This window comes from Aspergillus versicolor, assembly GCF_001890125.1.
Source record: "Aspergillus versicolor CBS 583.65 unplaced genomic scaffold ASPVEscaffold_8, whole genome shotgun sequence".
NCBI classification, from domain to species: domain Eukaryota; kingdom Fungi; phylum Ascomycota; class Eurotiomycetes; order Eurotiales; family Aspergillaceae; genus Aspergillus; species Aspergillus versicolor.
Window position 1 is genome coordinate 206567 of NW_024467531.1, and position 17040 is coordinate 223606.

At 50.5% G+C, this 17040-nt stretch overlaps 7 protein-coding genes across 7 annotated transcripts; 2 read left to right on the forward strand and 5 right to left on the reverse strand.

Moving 5' to 3' along the window:
• Positions 1-143: 143 nt before the first annotated feature.
• Positions 144-1235, reverse strand: ASPVEDRAFT_44192 (uncharacterized protein). The gene is made up of 2 exons (XM_040812998.1): positions 1091-1235; positions 144-938 (listed from the first exon to the last, which is right to left on the reverse strand). The coding sequence occupies exons 1-2, from the start codon at positions 1181-1183 to the stop codon at positions 561-563; spliced, it is 471 nt and encodes a 156-aa protein (XP_040670416.1). The 5' UTR covers positions 1184-1235; the 3' UTR covers positions 144-560.
• Positions 1236-1524: 289 nt separating this feature from the next.
• his3 (imidazoleglycerol-phosphate dehydratase HIS3) lies at positions 1525-2324 on the forward strand (the record flags this gene model as incomplete). The annotated part of the gene is made up of 2 exons (XM_040817772.1): positions 1525-1843; positions 1909-2324. 2 exons carry the CDS (start codon positions 1525-1527, stop codon positions 2322-2324), a joined length of 735 nt encoding a protein of 244 aa, XP_040670417.1.
• A 179-nt stretch (positions 2325-2503) lies between these two features.
• On the reverse strand, positions 2504-3907 carry ASPVEDRAFT_54786 (uncharacterized protein; the record flags this gene model as incomplete). The annotated part of the gene is made up of 4 exons (XM_040814975.1): positions 2504-2811; positions 2910-3171; positions 3680-3698; positions 3807-3907. The coding sequence occupies 4 exons, from the start codon at positions 3905-3907 to the stop codon at positions 2504-2506; spliced, it is 690 nt and encodes a 229-aa protein (XP_040670418.1).
• Positions 3908-4339: 432 nt separating this feature from the next.
• On the reverse strand, positions 4340-5522 carry ASPVEDRAFT_54787 (glycosyltransferase family 32 protein; the record flags this gene model as incomplete). The annotated part of the gene is made up of 3 exons (XM_040814976.1): positions 4340-4975; positions 5037-5192; positions 5244-5522. 3 exons carry the CDS (start codon positions 5520-5522, stop codon positions 4340-4342), a joined length of 1071 nt encoding a protein of 356 aa, XP_040670419.1.
• Positions 5523-8958: 3436 nt separating this feature from the next.
• Positions 8959-10459, reverse strand: derA (putative ER-associated proteolytic system protein Der1). The gene is made up of 2 exons (XM_040813000.1): positions 10026-10459; positions 8959-9954 (listed from the first exon to the last, which is right to left on the reverse strand). Exons 1-2 carry the CDS (start codon positions 10212-10214, stop codon positions 9394-9396), a joined length of 750 nt encoding a protein of 249 aa, XP_040670420.1. The 5' UTR covers positions 10215-10459; the 3' UTR covers positions 8959-9393.
• A 414-nt stretch (positions 10460-10873) lies between these two features.
• On the forward strand, positions 10874-11432 carry ASPVEDRAFT_152996 (histone H3 family protein; the record flags this gene model as incomplete). The annotated part of the gene is made up of 2 exons (XM_040808334.1): positions 10874-11021; positions 11086-11432. 2 exons carry the CDS (start codon positions 10874-10876, stop codon positions 11430-11432), a joined length of 495 nt encoding a protein of 164 aa, XP_040670421.1.
• Positions 11433-12341: 909 nt separating this feature from the next.
• ASPVEDRAFT_54790 (uncharacterized protein) lies at positions 12342-16862 on the reverse strand (the record flags this gene model as incomplete). Its single annotated transcript, XM_040814977.1, has 7 exons — positions 12342-13180; positions 13242-13882; positions 13934-14049; positions 14102-14119; positions 14178-14288; positions 14341-15332; positions 15818-16862. The coding sequence occupies 7 exons, from the start codon at positions 16860-16862 to the stop codon at positions 12342-12344; spliced, it is 3762 nt and encodes a 1253-aa protein (XP_040670422.1).
• Between the last annotated feature and the right edge of the window lie 178 nt (positions 16863-17040).

Consider the following 17040-nt stretch of genomic DNA (forward strand, 5'->3'; position numbering starts at 1 on the left):
TCCGGAATCTCATCGTCCATGAATCTCTGACTCCGGTGTAGACTTCGGCCCTAGCCAGCCGTACGGATACCAGTTAATTTAAAGATCGACGAACTCCTGTCTCGTCTCTACTTGCTTACGAGTCAAATGATTTCTCAAAATCAAAAATTGGCGACAAGCGGCAACTCGCGGTTCCATCTGGGCGATGGCGCCACAACTTGGATCGGAGATTGCCCTGTGACTGAGATTGAGTTTCTCGCTATTTCCTTACCATTTGACCGGACCACCAGTCAGATATCGGACTTACCGAAGATCCAGCACAGCTTCTTTGCAGAGAGCAAGAGTTAACAAACACTACTCTGCATGGAGTAGTACTACCATAATAATAAACATAATGTACAGTGTTATCCTCTGCCCCCTGAATGCGGATGGTATCCGGATTGCGACGAGTCAGCCTCGATCTCGGAACCAGCAAACATGAAACAAGCCCAGCAAAATTACAGCTCACTCGACGACTCCGCTGCTGCTGAAGAGATTTTGACCCCCAATTTGGGTATGGATCTTTAGAGTCGAGTTTATTTTTATTCCAAATACCGGGCTTCTCGTTGTGCTTGCAGCCGCTCTGCGCGTTTCACCTTCCGAAGCGTTTTTATATAGTCATTAACCCTGTGTTCAGCCCAGACACACCCGCCCAGTGTCATTGCTGCGACTTGAAGGAAAACCTTGAATTGTGGTGTCAAACCCCTGTAGATCCGGGCTGTGGGGGAGAGCCACTCGGAAAAGCCTTCCAGGGGGCGGTAAAACAGTCTTGATTGAATGAATTCTTTTGAAAAGCGCGACGGCCGTGGTTGGGCTTGTTCCTGCGTGTGTTGTGGAGGGCCTGCTGTGGAAGAGGACGCAAACTTGAAAGGGTGAGGGAGTATCATGATCATATGGGCGAGGATAGAGACGGAGCCAAACTATATTGTGTTCCAACTACATCAGCACAGCTCTATCATTGATACAATATTTGTCTCGGCAGGTCGCTTCGCGGAGTCCAATGATCTTCCAAGCTCCCAATCGAGCGTCCACCAGAAAACGCAACAAGCCAAGGGGGTTCTCGAAAACATACCCGAAAAGCACCGGTCAAAAACCCACGAACTGCCTCAGATGTGATCTCATCTGGGGGCTCGATATCTGCCTTTTGCGAAGACGGTGGAGGCATCGTAGACCTAACAGCTCAAGAGAGCAACTTGTCTGGAATCATGAATTTATCAATCTTTCTTATCGATTGCAAGAGGGGAGAGGACCAATGACGCACCAGGATCAACAGTTGCTCCAGACTCCGATACCGGTACGTAATACCAATACGTACCATGCGGGAGAGGTTCCGCCGAAGAAAAATCCAGAGCGCAACCAACAGCATCACTTCAATTATTCAACAACTTGTCTAAATTGAACGGCCGAAGTATCAAGCGTAACCACAGGACGTTAAGCTTGGCCAACTACAAGCTTCAAAGCGCATCGAAACAGCCAGCATCTTACAACCTTGTTCTCATATCCACCATGCCCCTCCCCGCCCGCACAGCTACGCTCTCTCGAGACACCAATGAGACCAAAATCCAGGTTTCTCTCTCTTTAGATGGCGGCATCCTACCTCCATTCGAACCCTCCAAGCATTTCCCAGCACCCTCCGACCCCCAGGAAGCAGAAGCCGCAAAGAAGGGCATCGTCCCGTTCAAGGATGCCGCACATGCCACCCAATTCACCCCCACGCAACAGATCACCATCAGCACAGGAATTGGATTCCTAGACCACATGCTGCACGCACTCGCGAAGCATTCTGGATGGAGTTTGGCTGTCAGAGCTAAGGGGGATCTGTACAGTACGTTGCTTACCTCCCTCTGATTAGAATTACAAACAGTTATACTGACGACTCACCCACCGCAGTTGACGACCACCACACAACAGAAGATACCTTCCTCGCCCTCGGCTCCGCGTTCACTGACGCTCTTGGAGCTCGCCAGTCTCTCGCGCGGTTCGGCCGTGGTGATGCCCCTCTCGACGAAGCTCTCTCATGGGCCGTCATCGACCTGTCCAGCCGGCCGTGGGCTGTCATCAACATTGGTTTCAAGCGTGAGAAGATCGGCGACCTTAGCACGGAAATGATCACGCACGGTCTGCAGAGCTTTGCACAGGCCGCGGGCGTAACTCTCCACGTTGGCTGCACATATGGTGACAACGACCACCACCGAGCCGAGAGTGCGTTCAAGGCGCTGGCCGTTGCTGTCCGGACAGCTTGTGCCCGGAGAGTAGAGGGAGAGGTCGGTGCGGGAGACATCGTTAGCACAAAGGGTGTGCTATAATTTCTTTTCTTTTCTTTTCTAACCAACATATCTAAATGCCATTCGAGATGCAGCCCACGAATCAACTAGCCAACCATACATATACACCAATTTTCAAAAGTACACAATCGCTGTCCATTTTAAAATGTAACAGCAAAACCACTTAAATGGAACATGAAAGAAAACAGGCAAAAGAAGCTCTAAGCGCCCAGCGCCTTAACAGCAGCGGTCCAATATCCCTTCCTCTCTGAATTCGCCTCCGTGCCCACACAGTCAACAATGTACCCCTTCCACCCTTCCTCGCTACCACTCTGGAGCTCCTTCCTCACACTGTCCTTACAGTGTGTGGTCAAGAACCAAGCACCAGATCCGAAATCAACAGCCGGCTCTTCGAGAAGCAGATCCAGCACCTTCCCAGGCTGATCCTTGACCGCCTCAAACCTCTCCTTCAGGGAATCGATGGAGGCCGCGTACTTCTTGTTGAAGTCGGGGGACTGCATGTTTCGTGCTGCAAGGTTCAGTACCATTAGCGCCCTACCATACAAACGAGAGAAAAGACAAAGATAGATGTAGAAAGAAAGAAAGAGAATAAAGGGGATAACATACTGCCCTGTCCCTCAACACCAGGGAAATGGTTCCTGCTAAAGCGGAACTCGCCGCTCTCAAACGCAATCAGACCAAGAACAGCAGCCTGCTCTGCCTTGGACGTTACACCATATTTCTCAAACGCGGTTGTCAGCGCGGGTGCGGCCTGCTCGGCTGTTGCACACTCCTCTGGAGCGATTTCTTCGGGGTTCGCGCAGGATGAGGATTTGGGCGCGACGGCTTCGATCTGGGCTGCCGTGAGGCTGTCTCCTGAGGGCGATGGCTTGCAGGTGGGAGATGCAACAGCTAGGAGGGGGAGAAGAGGGAGAATGGCGGAGAGTTTCATTTTGGTGGTGTTGTTGAAGGTTACGATGGATAATATAGATGGACGGGGTGGATGTGTTGATGTGAAGATCGCTCAGATCGAGATCAAGTACAGAAAATATGTTTAAAAGTGGGAAAGATAGACAGGAACATTACAAGGATGAGGAAAGTCAAGAGCGTACGCGCCCGATCTTATGTAGGGTTGCCAAACTGCCAGGCTGAGGGTAAGCCATTCATTGTGCTATTAATGAAAGGTCTTAACCGCAGCAGCTGGGCTGAGCCAGTCAGGCCCGCCGCTCAGCCCAGCTGAGCCTCGGCGTAAGACAGAGAATCAAGAAGGATCAGAAGGGGGAATTGAGGATTCCTTCTGGCATGCCTGAGAGTGGACAGTAAGCCAACGAAAGGCCAAGGAAAGGTGGAATGTTGGCGCTCTTGCTCACAAATATGGGGGCCAGAAGATCATTCACTGGTCTCCCTGGCTGACATCTGAAACAGGAACAGCTTTTCTGAAACGGGGGGCTAGAGCTTGAGCCGCCTCTGGCTTATGGTCTCAACCTCCAAGCAGGATACGGTAATATCATTATATAAACATACGAGAATAATGCAATCTCACAAATCTCTAGTATCTTGACATTATTATTATCTCTTGTCTGCGACTCAGCTAGCTCCAGGCATCTGAAACGCCGACGACACATCCACCAATTCGGTGCTTAGCAAGTCTATATAAACGTTTCAGGCTGTTTAAAAGTGATAGGGTGTAAAGGGGGAGCAAGAAGCGAAGACGCTCACGTGAAAGCTCTAGAAAATCGAGACATCCAAAAAGAACCAAGGCAGATAAAACGCGGGCTGCGCTGTCTAGCAGATCGCACTGTGTACAGATCACAAGACATCTTGCCAAAAAGGAAAATGTACAAGAAACCAATGCCTTTCAAAGCGATTGGGGGTCAAATAGAATCCCAGAACTCCATACATGCGCTGGAAAGGAGAAGAACATCCCGGAGACTTCAGCGAGCCTCTTTATCACGGGAATAGATTCGTGAAGGCAAAGCAAATCAAAATCCGTTTCAAGGAGGCTGTGGAATAGGCACAAGCAATTAATAAACCCAGTTAACTCCAAAAGAGCCCGCTTACTCGCTTCGGCTGCCGTATTCATAAGAGGATTCGGTGGGACCAGCTTCTTCGTCTTTGAAGCTGACCCGGCGAAGTAAAATTGGCCTCGCGTCACGCGGTCGACGCGACGGAGAGGACAAACGAGCGAAGCCTGGAATTGGGAGCTTGGTATACCGGTAGCGGTACTTGGAACCGAGGAGCAGTAGACGGCCGTAAGCCCACCACAAGCACAAACCAACAGTGCCGGCAATAACGAAGCCAGCGACCGTCAGGAGCATCCAGTGCTGTCCCATCCAAAAAATCAACCTGGCGTCTTTCCCGTGCCAGCTATTTCCCACGTGGTGCGTGAAAAAGCTCCAGGAGTACCGGTTGTATTCATCTTGCATAAGAATTCGGACGCGCCCCGCTTCGGTGGGGTTCACCGCCATGTATTCTTTCCAAACCACAGATAAGAAAAGAGGCCCGGTTGAATACATGACCGTGATATACGGGAGAAGCCAACTGCGGTCATACGATTGCAACAGCTCGATCACGTGGAGGAAGAACGGATGTTGTGGAACAGATCCCATGGCATCGTTCGAAATACCGGTGGGAGCGGTGCGACGCACCCAAGCGGGATACGAGAGTAGAGGATCTAACCGCCGGTTGCAACCCTTTTCATCATGTTAGCACATTTGCCGTTGCATACCAGGAGAGATAGGGGTATGAGCGTACATCGTCGAGATCAATGTAGGTACCACCGTAATGAGCCAGAACAAAATACCGAATCGAATCAGCACGCTGGATGGGATATTTGTAGTTGTCAAAGGTGTCCAGGAACCAGGGATATTCGGCAGCAATAAATGAACGGGATTTTTCATTCGTCCAAAGCTATGGAAATGTTAGCCATGCCTATTCAGAAACAGGGGGCGGGCCAAATACAATATATTCATAATCGGGATGCAGATCGATGCAGCTCTGCTGGGCGTCCTGCCATACTTCGGGGATTGATTCGTTCTTATATGTTTGGTGGATAATCTTGGGAATAACCTGGGGTCGTTGCTCGATCAAGCTCGAATTTGGCGAGGGAAGCTCCGCGCGATGGATCGCATCAGCTGCAGCGTCCTCCAACAGCAATGATAAGAGTGTTGAGACGCTGCGAATCAGAAATGTGACAATAAGAAGGTTAACAACGAGGAAAACCAAGAGTCCGCGTCGCATGTTGATGGGAGCGGTGGTGTAGGACACCGTTGGGCAAATGGGAAAAAGGACGGAGGTGACGGCGACCGCTGTTGACGTGAGAACGCAATTGAGAAGATTTCAGTTCGTAAGTTCGTGGCAGGCGAAGAAGGTTTCGAGTTTAACGGAGGTCGTGAAAGATAGTCGAGACACGCGACTCGAGTCGAGTGGGAGGAAAGGGGAGGTGACAAGATTAGCGACAACCGTGATTCTCGAGCATTAGCAGGACTCGACCTGTATGTCTCGAAAAAGAATCGTGGGGAAATGTAGTTGTAGATGATAACTCGGGAAAGGAGTCCGCAGTCAACGTTTTTTTTTTTTTGAGTTTCCCTTGACCCGTGTTTTTCTCGAGCTATATTAGGTTGGGAAGGAGTGAAGGGGCCTAAAGCCGACTAGCTCGAAGGATAGGGCGATGATAATATAGTACAAAGCGCACGGAATCAGACCAAGCCCAGCAGACGAGGAAAAGGGAGGATGGACGACAAAAAGAAAACGATGATTGGGGAAGCGATCTTCTCCTGAAGATGGAGTTGGGGAAGGAGGGGCGTTAAGTACAGAGTAGGAAGAGATGGGCGAAATGAGGGTAAATAGGGGAATTGAAAATGGAAATTAGTTATTTTTAAATAAAAAGAAGGTTAAGCAGGTAGAAGGAGCGAACGACGCCGTCGCAACCAAGCCGTGGCATCAATGGATTTGGAAATTTGGAGGCGGAGGGAGAGATGTAAAGATGGAAGAGCGAGAATAATGGGAGTCGTAGTCGTGGTCGGGCCCAGGTGGAGGAAATCTGGAGCAGCTGCCGTTAGTGTGGGCGGCGAAGTCAACAACGGCCCATGGTTAGCGCTCTGGCACAGCAGGAACCTTGAACTTGCGCAGCCGCCAATTAATTCTCACTGGCCAAGGAAAAGGGGCCGCGCAGGTCGGGTGGAGGGATCCAAACGCGTTGAACGGATTAACTTCATTGAACTGATGGCTGAGCCTCCGCCACTGCTGCTGTGAACAGCTTGCAGTGCAGATTGAATAATTCGACGCGTCGGCGACACTGTCAGACTGTCAGACGCCACAGTTATTCTGCTGTTCATCGGACGGCGTTTTGAGCATCCTCTCAGCTTCGGCGTCGACTGATCATCCCCGGCCGAGTCCTGACACCAAAAAAGCGCGCGCTGGGCGCTGTTCTTCTGGCCCCGTTGGCGTGTGCAGTGGATCCGGCCTGGGGACTCAGCCACTCTCGACTGGTCCCCTATTAGATCATTTCCTGGACGCCCGAACGCTGGTTGAAGGGGCGCTAAGAATGTGCTTGCCTATGAAATTCTGGCTCGGTCCCAGCCTCGTCAAGCCCGTCCACTTCGTGGCTGTTCGTCAAGGCGACGGTCGCGACGGTCGACTGGTCCCGGCAAGGATAAGCGTGATTGGCCTGAAAGACGGTTAATCTTTCGCAAGCCAGGCCCCAACAGGAAAACCCAAGTGCAGCTTCACAATTTCACATGGAGACCAGGTGGCGGATTGCTGCAAAACCACCCGAATTGGGTAAGGCCGGCCACGGTTAATCCAATAAATTTAATGATAAGCATGAATTAAAGGGCAGGAAGTTTATCACAGAAGTCTAAAGCTTGAAAACTGAAACGCGAGGCTGAATTGCCGACCCCGTTTCAAGTCAAAGATGATGACGCTGTCCTCGTCCTCGACCTCTCACGGTTTAGGCAATTCGTCTTGCGCACGTCGCAGGTGTTATTTGGTATATTGGAAGGTAGACTCTCAATAATTTCATGGCACTCGATCCGTGGGGATTTTCTCATCAATAATTGGAATTGGCGTGTTCTTAGCCTAATCTGGTACGTCTCTTCTCAGCTTAGGAGACGCTATTTAGACAGCAACCTATAATATCACGCACGGATTTTGTTGGGAAGAAGCGCCAGGACGAAACGAACGGTTCAATTTCCGCGTTCTGAGAGAGAGCGGCAATATTATTGCACCGGCCCTCGTACTCGTACACGCACACCCTCTTTAAACATTAACCAGCGGAGCTTCTCCGCGGGTCATCTATTCTTCTCCATTTTCCAGAAAAAGAATTGGCGATGAAGACGCCGAACTCGGACTCGCTCACTCGTATGAGTTGTATCCAGCCTTAACTTCCTCGGTGGTGTGATGAAAATGCATCAAGAAACAGCGTAACGCCGTCACACGAGGAGAAGAGCCAGGGTCTCATTGGAAGCGCCGGCCGATTCGCCAAGCGCCCGTCAACCAACCTCGAGCTTGAGGCCCGTGCTGTGGTCTTGAGACTACTAAACAGACGGTCAAAATCAGATTAAATCTGCAGAGTGCAGTTATTGCAACAAATTTGCAAGATTTAGGTGGTTATCCTGGTGCCTGGGGGCTGGAGAGTGATCATCTCCGCTGACGAACAACTTTGGAGCCTGGAGACACGATCCTCACAGATGAAACGATATACACCGGTGTACACCCCTCATTATTGGGAGTGACACTATAGAGATGACGATTAACAACCAGTATCCTCTTTTAAGGCTTAGAGCTGTTATTCGACGATAAGCAGCTAAACTTGGGACGTGCGTAATGCTGCATATGCACTGCCATGATGAATATAGAAAATGACATCGTCCTTTTTTCTCGTTTTCGTTTTATTCCTATAAAAAAAAAAAACTTCATTGGCAAAGGCGGGCAATGACATACACCACCCACAGTTGTAGGCACCTGGATTTAGCCGATCCGTTGGGGTTCCCGATTATTATCCAGACGTCAGTAGTGACATTCAGTGGCAGACAAACTCCGGGAATGTCACCCAGCTGGTGGAGGTAGTATTCAATCAATCCACCCAAGACGGTGACGTACCCCGTAGACACAACTTATCATCTCCCTAATAATTTATTTTTGCGTCCCACCATCCACGAGTTATCCAACCACCCCAGACTCCAGTGGCTTGAGCCCGCCCGTCTCCAAGTGGCAGGCTCTGTCTTTCGCCCGACGAGCCTGTTTCCAGTTTCCACCGTTCCTGGGTCGTTAATCCGTTATCGCCATGGTTACTGACTATCATTACTCGTCAAGTGTAGTACCCCACATGTGCCAGCCAGATGGCCTGTGCCACTTGAGTCTCTCCGCATTCTCGGTGGCGTTTTCTTCCTCGGAACAGGAAGGCGGCGTCCCTGTTACCACAGTTGCAAACTCTGGAGGTTTACGAATCCTGGCAGAGACGACACTGCAGTCCGACGAACTCGGTGGCCCACGCTAAAAAGGCATGGAGTGCTTGGGAATGGTGGGATGGTGGGGGATGTTGAAGTCAGTGGCTTGCTAGGCAATAAAGCAGTGGACGGCGTTTCTTCTCGAGTTACTCATGCCAGTAGATTTACTGATGGCTTAGCGACGACTGAAACGGGCCTGGAGTTGAAGAACATATATCAGAATACTTCTAAGATCCATTATTGCTGTTCCCATATCCAGGAAAGATCTAATTGCTATTTTATGATAGATGATAGAAAGCTAATACGTAGTAACTACTAGCTTCCTAAACGTACCCCAGAAACTCTCCACGCATCCCCACAAGTGATTTGCCAACTCTCTGGATGGTAGATTGACAACATAGGTGAGGTTGCCATGCATCACCCAATTGCATCCCATCTATCCTAAGCTGGGAAGGTCAATGCTGCATGACAATGACTGATCGCGAAACGAGGTCCAGCTCATCTTCGGCAAGGACAGATGTAACCTTGGCAAGCCTCTTCATCATTGCGGGGCTTTAGCAGTTCGCAGGTAGAAAACACGGTCTCCGAAATCAAGATATCTTGATGATTTGAGTACACATTCCTCCAGCTATGTTTGGTTCCGTCAGATGTCATAACGGAACTCACCGAACCTCTGGCGCCGCAGCCGCAGCAAACTCTTGGTTGACATTAGCAGCATTTGTACCTTGATTCTCTTCAGCTCTCGCTTGTGGATCAAACAACCGCAGCCACCACATCGGGGGGTCGAATGGGCGATGACCCCCATGGAGAGACGGATACACATCGTTGAAGAAGTACCAAATATGGCCAACCACAACACCGCATATCTCATCCTTAGGAATAACCCCATGCACGACAAGGCTGAATGCCATTAGCACCCAAGGAAGATACGGGGCCGTGAAGACTAAGACCCCAAGGAAGCTGAGGCGAGTTTCTGGATTGCGACGGCTCCAGATATAAACCAGACTCGAGGACAATGCAGCCCCCAGAAAAGGAAGCGACAGAAACGGAGATATGATGAGAAGCAATATCATGGCGTAGAGTAGTAACCACGCGAAGTGGGCGGGGGATCGACCCGATGACTCCTCGAGCAGCCTCGAGTATCGCTGGAGAAAGAAGACATGGAAAAGCAAGTCCAAGTTGAGCGGTCCGAAATACAGGAATGTTGTGACTAGGCGCCAATACTACCACAAATTAGTCCCAAGGGGCCTGTCTCTGGTGTTGTACCTGACCAGATAAATTCGCGATGACGTACCTGCGACTTGACATAGACCGCCCGGAAGCTGTAGAACAGTTGCAACGGCGTCAGGATATGGCAATGGATCAAGACTGATGTCGCGACGGTCGCCGCTGTCCACCATCGAGTCACAGGGGGCATTTCATAGAACCACTGCTCGAGAGGGAACTGCCCGCCCTGCCCTCCATTGCCCCAGATGGCGGCCATTCCGTCGAAGATCCGCGCAGGCCACTTATGCAGCTTTCAACCGGCAGACGACGGGGGTACGGGGTGAGAACTTGACGGTATGTCTGACGAAAGAACGAGACAAAATGCAACCGCGCCTTGAACAGAAAAACAAACCAAGAAAATATGCAAAAGACCAGCTGGAGCAATCGAGGACAACGTGACCTTTACCCCAGGCCGGAAGAACCACGGACTGACGGGGCTCCAAGTGGCCTTTTCCGCCTCAGGCCACAACCCTGATGGTGATCTGCCGCGCGCTAGGAGGATGACGCGCTGAGACGCGTGAAACTCGACGGCTGGGAGACGCTAAGCTTCGTTTCGAGACAAGCTCTACCCAGCCCCCTCAATTCTTCTGACAGGCTGTCTGTATGCGCTTTTCTCTGAAAGGGTTTTGATCAGTGAGGGGTCCTGAAGCTGCATCTCCGGACATATTCGAGTCGAAACAAGTACATCTGCTCCGTCATTCACTGCTTCTACACAGATCGGATAAAATAGCACTATCTCAGCGAACTTCAATTGCCAATTAAACCACTTCCAGAAAAGATCTCCGGTCCGATCTTGGTTTGCCAGAACGAATTTCTCTTTCACAGAGCTCACAACCACCTCTCACACATCCTTGCACAAGAACTTGAGACTTCACTATGCCTCCGAAAGGACGGAAGCCGGCCTCGGCCACAGCCGGACCCTCGAAAACGCCCGCAGCAGGCCCCTCCAAATCCGCCGGAGTGAAAAAAGGTCCCAAAGGGGGGAAGCGACCAAGGACATCAGACGTTCAACCAGATGTTCAACGTAAGTTACCAACAACTTGACCTCGCAACCATTCGAACATCCCAACCAACGCTTACGATCCCAGCCGGAGACCCAACCCCCAAAGGCCGCCGCCACCGGTACAAGCCCGGCACCGTCGCCCTCAAGGAAATCCGCAAGTACCAACGCTCATATGATCTTCTCCTCCGAAAACTCCCCTTCGCACGATTAGTGCGCGAGGTCGCATTGGACCTCCTCCCCGCAGAAGTCGGCGCGGAGCTACGGTGGCAGTCGCATGCAATCCTTGCGCTCCAAGAAGCCGCCGAGGCCTTCCTGGTACATTTGTTCGAAGACACGAATTTATGCGCCATCCACGCGAAACGGGTTACGATCATGCAGAAGGATATCCAACTTGCGCGTAGAATTCGCGGGGCGTGGGGTGGTCTAGGCTGAATTTTTCTTTCCCTGTTTTCTCTCTTTTCCTTTTCTTCTCGATATCCTTTTTCCCTGGTATACGGGTAGGACTACAGAGTCGAGAACCACCGGAACGGAAGCTTGTCGAAGCTATCAGCTTTGTGTATTTCTTCAGTCTGATTTACCTTCTTGGTAAGACGGATTCCGACGCTTCTTTTGCAATTTCGCTTCATACTGGGCTTCTTTTATTGTTGGTGCACGGGGGTTTTTCAGGCGCAGTGTGTTAAGGGAGTCGCTTCGAGACGACATGTCTACATTTTGAAAGGGTGTTGTTCATTTTCTGCTTCTATAATTGCGGTTTACTCGGTGTCTACGGGATGTGGGTTGTACTTTACTAGCAAAGAGGACAGTGGTGCCCATGCCATTGCATCGTGTCCGAATATGATCGATTCAGCTACCCAGGTGTAACATACCTGGAATAATTATCATTACTTATTAGCTTGAATTAGATATCTGACCAATTCTAGTTGTTTGTAAGAGTAATATTCATTTCAATAACGGATAAATATTTACGCCACCCATCCATCTATAAGCTGCTTTGACTAATGACACTCAGTATGCATGAAAACAATCCCACCCATCACAACCGAAATAGAAAAGAAATTCTCAAACAATCGAAGATCTCGTCATGGAAAGGAAAAAAAAAAAAAAAAAAAAAAAACCTCAACCTAAATGCGCCGATACCCCAGGGTCAGAGAATAATGGTATCATAAATTTGCACCCATGCCAGAGAAAAAAAAAAAAGAAGAAAATGCAACCGGAGAAACGAGAAAGAAAAAACTGCATAAGAAGCAAAAAGAAAATATTCCGTACATTGGAAGAAGAAGAGGAGCAACTGTCGAGATGTATAGGTATGATGATAAAATGATGTGTCGGCTAGGAAGCAAGCTAAGCTGGTCGTCTCAAAGCTGGTGGCAGGCTCATCATCACCCGGTTCCCTTCTTCTCGTACACCATTCGCCTCCTCGCCCTTCCCCTGCCGCTCAAGTGTTTCTGTAAGCATTTCATCCGTAACACTGACCCAGAGACGGTCACTGGCCTTTCCTGCCATTGCGCGACTGGCTCGAGCGCTCTTCTCTGCCTGTTCGCCGACTACTCCGCGGAAGTATTTCCAGCTCATGAACGTCAACGTTATGCACGTTATTTGACTGTTTCCGATTGCCGTGGCAGATTGGAGGGCTTGCTGGAGGTTTTGCTTGGTCTGAATCGTCGACTCCGTATGTACGGTTGCGCAGAGCAGGTAGTAAGCCGCCTGAATGTACTTGTTGGGGCTTGAGCGGCAAAATGATTCAAGGGCAGATAAGACGTTCGGAAGGTGAGGGTGAGATGGATGAGATGGGTCACCGATGATGAGCACGGTATTTATGGCAGCTAATATAGCGATATCGCGATGAGGGTCGTTACGGGCGGTTTTGCTAAACCCAGATAGTGAGAATATAGGGGACTGGAAGGCGGCTAGGGCTCCCTGTAAATCACCCGTGGCCTGCGCGATAGTACCCGCTGCATATTCCATCAGGCATTGGATAGATTCTGGGAGGTCATCACCCATCGCTTCGGTTTCCTTCTGGAGCTCTTTCAGGGTTCTATTGGCGAGATCCCAATCTGTCCGGCTACAGGCCAGAAATACTTGGTGGGCGAGTAGATTGCAGAATAGCGTCCTGCGCCATTCCACGCGCCTATTGGCACTGACCAACGATTCCGTTATCTCTTGCGGCTTTTGGAAGTTCCCTGCAATATGTCAGCGGCCAGTATTAGAGCATACAACCAATCAACGAACCCTTGAGCATGCGCACTCCTTCCTGCAGAAACTTTTCAGCCTTGCGTCCATCATGTGAGTTCTTACAGCCCAGCGTAATCGAGCTGAGAAAATAACAAAGTGCATAGAGGTCGTGTTGAGGCAGCCAACTAAAGCTAAGAAGCAACGTGCCATTCTGGACTTGAAGAATGTCTCCTGTGTCCATGGAGGAAGGCCCCGCTGATTTGCCACTTAGTGGTATGGAGAATGATCCATCGGCACGCCAATTTGAGTCATTCAATCGCTCGTCCATCAGGTCTTGCAAGACCTTGAGTTTTTGTGAAGATTGATTGACATCGTATTCAAGCAAACTGCAGCAGATATCCACAATCTGTACTAATGTTGTAAGCTGCGGGATATGGCGTAGTTCATCGTTCAGCTGATGGCTTCGCGCAGTGGCTATAGCACGCTGAGCTTGCTCAATCGAGTCAGAACTTGATCCTTGCTGAAGGTGTGACAATGCTTCGGCGATGGCAGACATGGCGGAAACAGCTTTATCCCCATTCCGGCTGGCCATGCTAGAGATCTTGTGGAGGTTTTGCAGAGCTGATGTCGATTCTTGATGAGCTAGCGAAGACAACGAAAGGGATACTCGAAGAAAGCGAAACGCGAATTCCCAGGCGGAATGGCGGTATCTAAGAACAATCAAAAACGGAGCTTAACCGTATGGGCAACGGGCAACTTACGCTTCAACGTCCTGAATCATCCCATCCACAGCTTTCAATGAAGCTTTCGGATTTGTCTTGTACAGCATCCGCGCCAACAAATGCTGCATGCTGTATTTCAGGTCAAGCATACGATTCTAGATATGATAAGTATGGTAGACTCCGAAAAGGTCCTAATAGCCCACTCACTCTTTCACATAAATCAATCTAATTGAGCCCCATCAGTAATTAAAACCTTATACCGTGGTCTAGAGTTTGTACATACCCCTTTACTCAACGCCGTCTCGGCCTCCAGGTCGTTGTCGGTCTCTTCAAAGAGGATCCGAGCGTACCTCAGGCGTACCAAAGCTTCCACGCGCGGTTGTAATCTCCAATTCTACACCAAATATGTCAGAATCATGAAACGGCACAGCTTAGGGAGGTCAAACCTTCAGGACCGCTTCCAAACACCCAAGGCCCGTTGCAACCAACCTATAATACTCCTCGAGCTCCATTTCCCTCCTCAGTAACGCCACTGTAGTCCCATGACTGTGTGCAGCATTGAGATATTCATCAGCCATTGCCAATAAAAGCACCTGATAGTCTATACCCGGTTTCGCGGGCTTTTGTGCAGGCTGCTGGGTTGGCTGTTTTTGTGTTTGCTTCTTAGGCGGCTGACGCTGAATCTGCTGCTGCACCTGAGGCGACGGGGCTGGTATCAGGACTTGAACTGGTTTCGGCGATGGCGCTGGGGGAGTCGCAGCAACCGGCGGGGGATTTACTGTAACAGGTTTGGCCTGTGTCGGAGGTTTCGGGGTGGCGGGGGGCTGCGCAGTTTTATTGGAGTGCTGATTGTTCAGCTGGGTAGGGACAGGTACGGGGCTGTATGTCGGGGTAGGTGCTGGTATAGGTGTTGGTACTGGTGCCGGCGCAACTGGAGTGGATGTGGTGAGGGTCGGGGGGCGGTTGTTGTCAGCAACAGGTACCGCAGGTTGGGTGTTATATAGAGGCGGGCGATGATTGCTGAAGGATGACGGTGAGGGAGATGGAAGGAGAGGCTGTTGGAAGATATCCGAGGGATTCACGAATTGCGGTGGTGGTTGCGGTGGTTGTTGCTGTTGCGGCGGAGGCGGAGGCGGAGGTTGCGGTTGATGATGGAGCTGTGGTTGATGTTGTGGATTGTATACCGGACCGTAAGCCTGGTACGGTGGTACCATGACCTGGGGGTAGGCAGCGGGCTTGCCATACTGGTACGCCGAGGCGTTGGCATTAGCGTTGACAGCGTTCACATTGTTATACAGGAGCTGGGGTTGGACGGTCTGCTGGGGCGGCTGGAGGTTGTGATGCTGCTGCAGGTACTGCGGAGAATATTGGCCATTATGGGATGGTGGGTAGCTCATCGCCCCGGGACACGGATGGCACTCATCCAAGCCAGTGAAACCTGCTAGATACCTGTAAGGTCTGGAGTTGATGCGGTGGTCTGCTCGGGTTTCTCTTCCACCAGATCGCGAAGCCCTTTACCTTTTTGGTTTCGGGATCGGAGAAACACCAGCGCGCAATCGACTAATATGGACTAGCGCAGGCGATCGAAGCATACAGCACGTGAAAAGTACTTGTGGCACGTTTATTTAGGAGGCAAAGGACTCTCGTATTATAACTAAAAATCAAGTCTATGTAAGTTATATATCGTAAGGAATAAAACCAGTGAATTGACGCCCAATGCTTTAAGTCGACCCCCAACGCCGCATAACACCACTACGCCAAACCCTAACAGTTGCATCATCTATGCCGCTCAATTCGTGTCGATGGAGTTATAGAGCTGGTTGAGCGATTGATCTTGAATCGCAGGATCAAGGATGTTCATTTCTAAGGATGGAGGGTTCCGGAGAGGAGGGTGTTCGCGAATAGTCCACGGGCAGAGCTCACTGCAGTTGTCCAAGTCGACCAAAGCCTCAGCAGGATGGATCCTCTGCGCAGCCCAGGTCCCATCTGGAACGGGCAGCGTACTCCCAAGACATCTTTCGGTCCAAAATGAATATATGACCGTGCCTTTTTCTTCGTCTACTCGGCAATGCTGCTGTCGAGGGCACTTTAACAAAGTATTGCAGGAGTTGCAGATGGCTATTCGCTGACAGGAGGCGCAGTGATTCTCGTATAACCGGCATATTGTGGTCTGACAAACACCAGAGAGCCAAAGGTCGACTGAGCGATGCGCACATCCAAAGCGGGAGGTCATGAACTCTTCTTTTCCAAGTTGTCCCGGGGCAGTGGTCAAGTGGTATTCAGTTTTGATCTTTAATTGGTCTTCATCGTCCAACTCGGGATAGATCTCGATCTTCATTTGCGTGGAACCATAAGTGTGGCTGCACGAATGCCAGCAGAAGCGCTCTTCCATACCGCCAAATTGTGAAGTCAAAAGCCCCACTGACTTTCGGCGTATCTCCAACAGCTCCACGAGCTCAACCTTGTCGCGGAAGGTCAGCTTCTTACACGGGCACAGGTCAACAATGCCAGCAAGGTTTCCCAGGATGCAGGTTCGATCCTCAGGCTTGCGTCTCAGCTCTCGGGGTGGGAAAGCGCTGCGCGGGTGGAGTTTGAGACATTTTGGACAAGCTCGCCATCTCGGATCTTCGAGCATCTTGATCAGCTGCCATCGAGTCGTGGCAAAGCTGTGTCCGTTGCGATAATGGTGAAACAGCGGAGCGAAGTCCCGACTGAATTGAAGCGATTTGGAATTTAGGGTCTTCACGGATATCGAAAACAGCCTCTTGCATGTCAGCGCAAGACAAGCTTCCTCTAGTACCGGTAGGTGAGAAATGATCTCGAGCAGCAATTCTGTGGGAAGCTCGAGCAGATAGCTTCTCCTTTGAGGGTTTTGGTCTCCAGCTCGCGCTTCTAAACCGTGAGACCGGCGAGTCATGCTCATTACAACCTTCAGTCTAGCTCCAGCACGACGAATACTGTCTGCCATGGCGTCCTGGATGTCTCTAATATCGACATGGGCCGTATTAGGCGCGATGAAGCTCAGGAAACGAGCCCGGCGGCTTGTAAATAGCAGCGAATCGTACTTTGACTGGTTCTGGCAGAGTTTCATGGGGAGCATCTAGAAGCACTTGCTTTTTGTGTGCTCCGGGGCAACATAGTGTATA